The sequence below is a fragment of the Theobroma cacao genome, chromosome 9 (genome assembly GCF_053813885.1).
Source record: "Theobroma cacao isolate CCN51 chromosome 9, ASM5381388v1, whole genome shotgun sequence".
Classification (NCBI taxonomy): Eukaryota; Viridiplantae; Streptophyta; class Magnoliopsida; order Malvales; family Malvaceae; genus Theobroma; species Theobroma cacao.
The window spans coordinates 4,709,605-4,719,968 of NC_142647.1; the positions used below are offsets into that span (position 1 = coordinate 4,709,605).

Here is a 10,364-nt window from a genome sequence, read left to right on the forward strand (position 1 = left end):
AATCAAGGAACCTTTCTCTCATTTGTTCAATAGCAGTTTTCGGGATATGGAATCAGCACATGATCCTTGTTGGGCTGGCCTCTACCTTGAACTTGTTTCAGTCTTTCGCATGGATGGATTTCTTGTAGTGGTGGGCTAGTTGTGACCATGATCTGGCCCAAAAAAAGCACTGGAGAGTATGGGTGTGGGAGTTTGGTTCACCAATTAGTGGGCCAATTCTCTGGGTGCCCCTCATTACAGATTGGACCTAAAAAAATGACTTTAGCGTCCCAATGGCCCAATCCCCACCCCCGTCTTTTATTTTTTATTTTTTTATTCAAGAACAAAAACCGGTGCCATTGATCAGGTCAGAGCAATTTCTGTTTTGATTGTAATTCCAATGAGAAAATTGCATATAAGAAAAAGATATGTATTCTAACTCCATATAAAATTTTCAAGAACAAAATTTTTAAATAACAATTGTCATACCAAGTTAGACAAATAGTCGAGATAAATTTATTAAAATGAATATTATTTTTTGAATATACATATATAAAATTACGATAATCACATATATTAATTTTTATAAATATAAGAAAATAGGAATTGATGTGCAACAGTGCAAGCCATAATTACACACATATAATTATTGTTGTGATAATATATATAATATGATGGAGAAGGGGAGTTCAATCAAGTTGTGCTTTTCAGGAGGGGGGGACCTGCGCCAGAAACGGAAAACGTGGACGCGAATTTCTCAGTGATGGTTTTGCATGGGTGTCTTGTAGCATTTTAAAAGATATTAAAAATCTTGCCTAGCCTGTTATGTTTTTAGCAGGAGGATATGTAAAAACCATTGGTTTTTATAACTACTGGATTGGACTATATATATATGTTGATCAAGTAAGTCAAAATCTGAAGACAATATTCTATTTATACAGGAAAAGAGTCCGGAAATCTTGACCGCAAATAAAAAATTTCTGGTCTGGCGTCCATATCATTGAAGGGTTTGTTTTGCCCATGAACAATTTGCAGCCACCATAACTTATCTAGACAAGGGGCCGGGAGGGAGAGAGGGGATGGGATGGGATGGGATGGGACCGTGATTTTGGCATTGAGGAATAGTGTCATGTAGCCCTAAGGGCAATGGCCCGGTCAGATTTGCCAGCACCTCTTTGAAAACTACCCATGGTTGGACGTACCCTCCGTTTCTGACACAATTCATGATAATTTTTCACCCGTGTCTCCATCCACGTCTCCACCTCAAACAAATGTTACAGGATGTGATTAACAGCCTGCCTACGTAGCCCCCCTCCTCATCTTATAAATTATATTTATATATATACCCCCCTTCAATTCTTTTCTTTTTTTTAAGCACATAATGGATATTGTTATCATTATGTTGTGATCCGTAGACAGTCAAGTTTCCTATGTTCCCAATTGCCCCTTTGGGGTGCCTCTCTCTCTCTCTCTCTGCATGCTTCAGATAATAATACTGCGGATATTTTTGCTGTCATTTACAGCTTAAATGTCACCAACAGCAAAATGCCTTAGGATGTGTTATAAATAAGTAACATAAATGTCCCAAAAATCAACTTAATCTATATTATAATATGGAAAGATGAACCAAAAGTTTTTGGTGCAGACGTAGAGTACGGCATCCATGGTTGCATCATCTGTTGTGCTAAATTACCTACAATTATTTTCCATGTTATATAGTACTAATATGACAATATCGTTGAAATCAAAGCAAGAGGTAAACCAGGTGACAGTACTGTACCATACGCCTGAAAAGATCAATTCATGTAAAAGAGTACAATTTTTTTTTTAGTAGATTCACAAGGAACAGTACGTCTATCTGAGAATTGAACTCAACCCCCGCCCAGTGAGAAAATAGTAAACACACCAATTTTACTTTGTACTACTCATAGGGGACTTCAACCTTTTAACAAGATCCAGGTATAAAGAAATTAATCTTGAATGAACAAGTTCTTCACGTGCCTGGCTTAGATATTGGAGATGGCAGAGAAGCATTCGAGCTGGGACAGTGATACCCAAAATTGAAATATAAATGTCAAAGGGAATATAACCCTACTGGTATCTCTTTTGAAACGAACAAAAGGATACTGGATACACAACAACAGAGCAGAGAGAGTAGCAAATGTTTTACAGACTACTACAGTTCTTTTAAGAAATCACTGCTTAGATAGATGTTGAGCACTAGTGATAGAGGTAAAACATACGGAAAGAATCCAAATTTGTTAAAATTCAAGACAGTCAAAATCTTGTGTTGTGTTTTTAAGCAACGATAACTAATACTCCTGTGTCTCACATGTAGCTTTTTAGCAAGAAGCTTTTTCCTTGTCTTGTTCCTTTCTTCACTCAGCTTTTTTTTTATTATTATTATGTTTTCATACTTTTCTTTGGCAATTTCCCGTGGTATATACAGCTATTTCCTTGTTCTTTTTCAACAATTTTCAATATATAGTAGTAGCATCTACAAAACAAGTTCTCTTTAGTTTAATTATAGTCTGTTTTCTCTTCTAATTTTAGGGATTCACATGATCGTTTCTAACCAGCTGCTCATTTAAACGTTTCTTAGGTAAAAGGGGAAAAACCTATATATAGTTATGTAATGCAATGATAAGGAGATAGGAACATGAGTCACTGAAAGAAAATGGAAGACAGTATAAATGATGCGTGATGGCAAAGGTGTGGGGTGCTGCATTTGTCTCTTGCCTGCACCAGCATTCAATGCTTTTTGGCAAGAGTAAGGTGGTCAAGAATGGAGATGTTCCCATGAACAATTTTTAGCCCACCTCTGATCTTCCACTATCATATATGCACCATGCTCCCAATATTCCTTATACCCTAATTAGAAAGATACTGCGATGTCTGAAGCTCATATCATGTGATGCTCCTTATAGTACCTGACCAAGTGATGGATTATCATCTGTCTGCTTACAAGCTACTCTTGATGCTGTTATTCTATCGTTTTTTTTTTCTTTAATTTAACAAAGGTAATAAGGAAGCTACAAAAGGCTAAAATGAACCAAAATTCAGACATAATGGGGCACCAAGTTAATCAAGAAAAAGGATTACCTTCATCCTACGGTTCACCACAATGCTGTGTTTGATAAAGAATAGTAATACTGATAATTATAATTTCGTTAAGTGGAAGGATGAGTTATATGTGCATAAGAAAAAATGAGTTTTTATTAATTATATGAGTAGACAATCAGAATTAGTATCAAAGGGGACTATAAGGAAGCATGATTTTGTGTGGCTACCATGAAATGAACTCTATCTTCATGCTTTTAAAAATTTCAACTAAGGGTTACAGCTATTGGGGGGTAAAATTCCTGCAGATAGGGGTTCTTTTTGAATAGGATCGAGCAGTAGCATTCCGCACTTCTCCTTTTCCTTTGTCTTTTCAAATTGTTTGTTCGGGTGTCATATATGAACTCACGTGAACCGCTTATTAGCTCTCTCTCTCTCTGTTCCTCTTTCTCATCATCTGTCCTTTAAAAGGGGTTTACCACTCGATGGCGTAGGCCTTTTTTGCCTTTTCTCTATCATTCATCACCTTCCGTCGTATCTCCCTAATCTCAAACATCCTCCTCCTTTACTGGACAACAGCAAGAATTACTGTTGATCACTTGATTGCTGCATTCTCTCTCTCTCTCTCTCTCTCTCTCTAGCTGATCTCCTGATGACTTCTAGTAATTGCTATTCATCTCTTTATCCTTTTCCTATTGACCTTAACGAAGATGATCAACACCAACAGCACCAGCTTTTCAGCTTAAAACCCCAACCACCTTCTTTATCTTCTTCTTCTCTTACTTGTCCTATTCTCTTCAACCCAGTTGTTCAAGAACAAGCAGGGGGTCATCAAAGGGAACCCCATCAACACTTCCAGTATCAAGAAGATCAGGTACATAGACTTGTTTGATCTTCCATAATCACCTTTCATGATTTTTTTTATGTGATCACTTAGGGTTTTCTTTTCTCTTTCTTTTTTCTTTATCCTTTTAGGGATAGATTATTGATCACTTAAATAACTTTCTTAATTTCAGGCTAAAATATATGTTCCACAAGATGAACCATTGGAGAGTGACAGTGGGCTCAACTTATCTTTACGCAAAAAAGAAGAAGGGAATGAAAATCATCAAATTGAGGATAGTTCTGCTAAGTGGATGTCTTCAAAGATGAGGATGATGAGGAAGATGATGAGCTCGGATCGCGCAGATTTATCGAATAGCTCTACACCGAAATTGGAAGAGCCAAAGCAGCAGCCATCATCATCTCCAGATAACAGCAGCAACTCTTCTTACAACAATAACGACAACATCACAATTAGGGTTTGTGCTGATTGCAACACAACCAAGACTCCTCTTTGGAGGAGCGGACCTAGAGGTCCCAAGGTACTTAGTTTCCACTCATTTTTCTGATCTATTACCCTTATGCTAAAATCTAAGTGAAGAGATGTTCTCAAAGAAAATAACTACCTTCTTTTTTTTTTAATCTTTGGAGATGATTAATTTTTGTCCTTTTGGCTGCAGTCCCTTTGCAACGCCTGTGGAATTCGACAAAGAAAAGCAAGACGAGCTATGGCTGCAGCGGCGGCGGCAAATGGCACTATTGTTGCAGCTCAGACAACGCCAACGATGAAGAGTAAGGTTCAAGATAAGTCCAAGAGATCAAGTAATAGTGGTTGCGTTGCACAGTTGAAGAAAAAGTGCAAACATAGTTCCCAATCTCAAGGTAGAAAGAAGCTTTGTTTTGAGGACTTGAGGATAATCTTGAGCAAGAACTCGGCTTTTCATCGAGTTTTCCCTCAGGATGAGAAGGAAGCCGCGATCCTGCTGATGGCTTTGTCGTACGGACTTGTTCATGGTTGAAAATTTCTCAAGCAGCTAGCTAGGCTAGCTTTATTGTTTTTCTCAGTTTGAGTAATGTTAGGGAGAGTGTTCTGGCTTTGCTAGATCATAAATGTTAGAAACCTGAGTTTGTACGAGTGAGTGAGTGAGGAAAATTTAGACATAAATAAACAAAGAGATAAAGAATTGCATGGACATCTTTGAGTGTTTGAGGTTGGATTTGAACAACGGTTGATAACCAAAATTTATGGATCTCTTGTTAATCAATGTTATGTTTATCAACTTAATTAATTTCAACGTTTTATCTCTCTCTCTCTTACTTTTGTTTCTTTCTTTCATCTTTGCTTTTTGATTATTCAACAAGGATGAACAGATAATCAAATTAATTAAGTTAATATTTATCATCATAGTTTCTTGCAACAATTGTTCGAAGTTAGAAGGTCTAATCAACCTAAGGTAATAATGGTTTGTGAATATATATAAAGCTCTGCCTATACGAGTCACGTGAACAACAATTTTCACAGCTGACACGTTTTTATTTATTTTAATTACTATAGTAATAATTAGGTAAGTGTTGATTAAGATCGTGGGGTTCAGTACAAATCAGTACTCACTAATTGATTAGCAAAGGTTTTTTCAGACCTTTTTCTGATAATCATGATGGCCATATATGAATCAAAGTCTAGGCTTACAACTTTTTTTTTTATTGTTTTGTTTTTCTTTTTTTGCGCGTTCTGAAAGTCACCCTAGAAGATTGTACTTCTGTCTTAGACATTGTCCTCATTCAAGTCAGATCATAGCTTTTAAGAGGTAGGAGTACGTACAACAAAAACAACTGGATTTGTACCTGGGCTTGTAGACTTTGATCTGCATTCTGTTCGTAAGCAGTGAACAAGTTCACTGGGTGGGGCAGATTACTTGGAAAACTATAACTAGTTTTGTTTGGTGGGGTGGTGAAGCTTTACTTATGATGATGCAAGGTTTTAAGAGGTAGGAGTACGTACAACAAAAACAACTGGATTTGTACCTGGGCTTGTAGACTTTGATCTGCATTCTCTTCGTAAGCAGTGAACAAGTTCACTGGGTGGGGCAGATTACTTGGAAAACTATAACTAGTTTTATTTGGTGGGGTGGTGAAGCTTTACTTATGATGATGCAAGGTTTTCCATAGTTTGTTTTCTTCAAGTGGATTGATAGTAATGTCAAAATGTACGTGGTGCTGCATCAAGTCTTTAGCCTAGATATAGGCCTAGATATAGGTGGAAGACTTGGTTTCAGCCTTAGACATTCTTACAGTGAGAACCCCGCACACCCATTCCCAAAGCTAATACCCCTTCCCTTCCTTGGACAATGCACACCAATCTTACAGTTTAGCCTGTAGATTTGCATTAAATAGAATTGAGATAAAAAGCCTGTGAATTTGTTTAATTCATTTAAATTATAATATAATTTGTTATTTTATGTATTGACAATATCTCTTATAATATATACATATATATAAAATCCTTTTAAAATTTACACTAAATTATATAGCAGGAAGTTAGGTTCCTTATTTAGCATTTTAAATTATTCACTCATTAATGACCAAGATTAAAGAGATTGATGCAATAATTAAATCAAGATGACTAACTTAATTATAAAAAGTTTCTAAAATATTCAAAACTTACTTTAACAATTCCTTATACCCTCTGATGAGATACAAAAGAAGAATACTGTGACAATAATTTAAAACATTTATCGAAGCTCACCTCATTAGTCTTAGAATTCAAAATTTACAAAAGCGACATATTCCCTCACTTATCCCAAGCCATAGCCTAAAGTTAATTATACTAGTATAAAATATTATAGTATGTTAAAGTAGTTAATTAAGGTTACATATATATCATTTTAGGAATTAACCTTATGACAAATTATCTTGGATGGTGCAGCACTAATTAATTTCAGAAAAAAAGACTAGCAATACTTAATTTGACATAAGGTTTAATTATATGAAACCAAATAGGCTTTGTACCCATTTGGTAGCATAGGAACAAGAAGAAATTATTAGAAGAGGTGTGTTTCAATATTTTTACAGATATCTGGTACTAAGGTAGGTAATTTGTTTCATTGTCAAAAGATAAATATAAAAAGAATAGGGTTTTTAAGGCGACTATGGCTTTGTTCAATTTATGTGCAACTGGCGGAGCCACTTGTAGACCGGAGGGACCACCGCCGTCCCTTTCCAAATAAAGAAACAAAAAGGAAAAAGAAAACCTTTTACCTGTGTTTGGTAGGAGGACAACAAGAAAAAAAAAAAGGAAATCGTTGAAAGAATATTTACTTTCTTTTCGTCATTTTCTTTTTGTTTGATATGTGAGAAATTGGGAAAGGGGAAGGAAAAAGTGGATTTGTATTTTTTTCTTTTTTTTTTAAGTCAAAATTTTTTAAAAATTAACAAGGAAATTCTCATTCAATTTAAATTAATAATTTTATTTTGACATAATATTTAAAAAATTTCTAAATTATTTGAAAATTTTTAAATATAAAATTTTTATTATATTCAATTAAATACTTATATTTTTAATTTAAATCAAATAATATCTTATAAATAATGATTATTAGTGTTGACGTGTGCTAACATGTCATAGTTGATAGTGACATCGTATGATGATATAATATTTTTCACTTTTTATATCAATATTATATGAGTATAAAATAATAAGTAATGTTTTGACTAATGGTTATGAGTTAACTGTTAATAATAAAAACTTATTTAATTTAAAATAAAAATATAAAAATTTAATTAAATTTAATAAAAAATGATTTATTTAAATATTTTTAAATAATTTAAAATTATTTAAAATATTATACCTTTTATTTATTTTATTTTTTTTTCACTTAGAAGATAGGAAAAATCACAACTATGCAATGTAATCCAAGAATAAGTATACTTCTCAATAACATATAATTCCACATAGTCTTGACTAATTATGATTGATTAGCATAAAGATCATGTTTTATGTTGAAAAAACAAAGAGAGATTTATTAGGTGTTAAAAATAGTAACTTATAAGTGAATATACTCGTGGCATATTAGATTGAAAAATAAAAATTTGAATTCAGATAATTTTTTTCTTAAATAAAAAGAATAATGGGATACAACAAACAGAAATGGGCTTTGATGGGCCTATATATATAAAGAGTTCAGTTCCATGGGCTGGAAAGCGTCCAGTTGCTAGAAAGGCTGGAGCTGGAAGGGCTAGGCCCAATAGCTCGGCCTTTATTGAAATCAAGGGTTGGACTTCAATTGTTCTAACACCCAACCAACAACGCTGACTGTTGTCTAGAATCAGTTGATCAACGTTTACTTGCACAAGCAAACAGATTTGAAATGCAAAGCAAGTTTGAAATTGGATTCCAGGATTGATAAACCCTCCAAAAACCCCACAAGAACAACAACAAAAAAGAAGAAGAGAGAAACCCTTTGTTACTTCCAGGCTCATCAATCAACCCATCCAAAAAAAAAAAGAAAAAAAGAAAATGGAACCTTCTCATTCTCAAATGGAAACCCCTCCTTTGTCTTCTAAGGAATCCCGCATTAATCGCTACAAGCCCATTTGGCGCATTCTCTTGATTTCCAATCTCGCTCTTGGAGGTATTTTTTATTTTGGTTTTGTATTCTTGAAATCTAATACTATTAGTTTCTTAACAATAGGTTGACGTACCTTTTGTGGTATTTCTTGTTTTTTCATCGTTCGATTTAGGATGTGTTTGATATATTGACTAGGTGAAAGAGACTTTGTTAAAAGAGGTAGTGGAAGATTTATGCGAATGGGTTGATGAAACTTGTATGGAAGGCTGTTATTATGATGTAGGTTAGAAGCGGAAAGATTTGATCTCTCATTAGTTTGTTGATGGAGCATTTCGTAGAATTAATGTTTTTGTTTTGGTCCTGATAGTGGGTTCTTCTTTAATATTACGTGTGACTTAATTGTTCTTTTGCTTTGTGCAACAACGTTCTTGAAAGATTTTGTCAACAGGTCAATGCCGTTAGGAGCTTGAGCTTTTGACAAGTGCGCTTTGGTTTCTAGCTTGTTTGACATTTTTGGCTCTTTTCCTTAGTCATTGAGCACAATGCGATGCTCTAAATCAAACAGATTGTGGGCATAAATAGTTGTTACTTCCTATGGGAGGTTGAAGGGATGCTCTATGAACTGAGAGGGGCAAGTGATCTAGGTACTCTGTTATTGTCAAAGCTTTTGCGTTGATGACATTTAATTTTAGTCACTGGTATTGTTCTTTCTGTTTGAGTAACGCCTATTAGTGTTAAACTTTACAACTGGTAAATGACAATTTTTTTGCAACTTTTTTTTCTGTTGCTGTCCTTGCAGTAGAATTTTGTTTCAGAGGAACATCGAGTTTTCATTCTAAAATTAGTGTCTTTGTTATTATTCAAGAATAATTGTCGCTTGGTTGCATTTATCATTCTTGAGGATCAGAATTCATGGAAGAATTGCATAATATTGATTTGCAGTGATGATAAACCATGATCAATGAGCTTCGCATTAACTAGCAGGCCTGGATCAACTGAATCTTCCACTCATGCACCATTTCATTTTTTGTTTGAAGGCCTGTGAAGCAAAAGTATGATCTGAATTGGAAGTTTTATGGCTTTATTATGGGACATAAAATTTGCTTAATTTTGAGTGCTCTTTTGGAATTAGCTGACATTCTTTCTCCCTGTTGCAGCTTACATGTTTGCAAAGGCAAGAAAGAAGAATTCAAGCATTGTGGATAACAAACCTGCTAAAATAGAGATGGAGCCTGAAAAGAGTAAAACTGAAGCAGATCTTTCTTCTGCTCCGTTGACACCTACCCCAGTTTACGAGGAACCACCAATCTTTCCGGTTGTTGCAACACCACCAAAGGTTTTGGAGCCTATACCTGAAAATCAGCGGTGTGAACTTTTTGAGTGGATATTGGAAGAGAAAAGAAAAGTCAAGCCTAAGGATCCTGAAGAAAGAAAAAGAATTGATGAAGAGAAGGCCATTCTCAAGCAGTTTATGCGTTCCAAATCTATGCCTAGAATTTGATTGGGGCCTCTCCTCCTACTTGACAAATTGTTGTTGTAATGAAGAACAAGTCACTGTTAAGTATGGTTTTGAAAAATCGCATACCAAAGATGGGCTTTTGGTTTTTGTTGCCCATTTCTTATGAGATTGGATATTTAAGAACTTGTAGTAGATTTAACTGCAGTACTTACTGGTCTAAGACATTCATCACGTCTGCTTCCTCCCAAACTAATTGAATCTTCTCGATTGGCAAAACAGCAAAAGAATTCAGTGTAGTCAATGTAATATAGCAGTGAAAGTGTGTCTTGCTTTGATTAACAACATCACACACCTATCAGAAACAAAAGGCAACAAACTAAACGGAGAGGTAGTTACTTATTCTCCTTCTGCGAAGTTGCCTTAATAGGATGCCTACTTCGGGGTAAAGGGCCTGCAGGCAACTGCGCCTAGAAGCT

The 10,364-nt window shown here is 35.0% G+C and overlaps 2 protein-coding genes and 1 long non-coding RNA gene across 5 annotated transcripts; 2 read left to right on the forward strand and 1 right to left on the reverse strand.

Moving 5' to 3' along the window:
* Positions 1-3,411: 3,411 nt before the first annotated feature.
* GNC (GATA type zinc finger transcription factor family protein) lies at positions 3,412-5,156 on the forward strand. Its single transcript, XM_007012783.3, has 3 exons — positions 3,412-3,913; positions 4,056-4,403; positions 4,542-5,156. The coding sequence occupies exons 1-3, from the start codon at positions 3,692-3,694 to the stop codon at positions 4,878-4,880; spliced, it is 909 nt and encodes a 302-aa protein (XP_007012845.3). The 5' UTR covers positions 3,412-3,691; the 3' UTR covers positions 4,881-5,156.
* A 3,001-nt stretch (positions 5,157-8,157) lies between these two features.
* LOC18588403 (uncharacterized) lies at positions 8,158-10,054 on the forward strand. Of its 2 annotated transcripts, none has more exons than XM_007012784.3 (2): positions 8,158-8,492; positions 9,587-10,054. In XM_007012784.3, exons 1-2 carry the CDS (start codon positions 8,378-8,380, stop codon positions 9,928-9,930), a joined length of 459 nt encoding a protein of 152 aa, XP_007012846.3. In that variant the 5' UTR covers positions 8,158-8,377; the 3' UTR covers positions 9,931-10,054. The 2 variants fall into 2 exon arrangements, with proteins under 2 accessions (XP_007012846.3, XP_007012847.3); XM_007012785.3 differs by lacking the exon at positions 8,158-8,492 and adding an exon at positions 8,940-9,073.
* LOC18588404 (uncharacterized) lies at positions 8,855-10,240 on the reverse strand. Of its 2 annotated transcripts, XR_016028350.1 has the most exons (3): positions 10,101-10,240; positions 9,641-9,781; positions 8,855-9,468 (listed from the first exon to the last, which is right to left on the reverse strand). It is a non-coding gene; the product is annotated as an uncharacterized LOC18588404 (long non-coding RNA). The 2 variants fall into 2 exon arrangements; XR_001929567.2 differs by lacking the exon at positions 8,855-9,468 and having other exon boundaries at positions 9,485-9,781.
* Between the last annotated feature and the right edge of the window lie 124 nt (positions 10,241-10,364).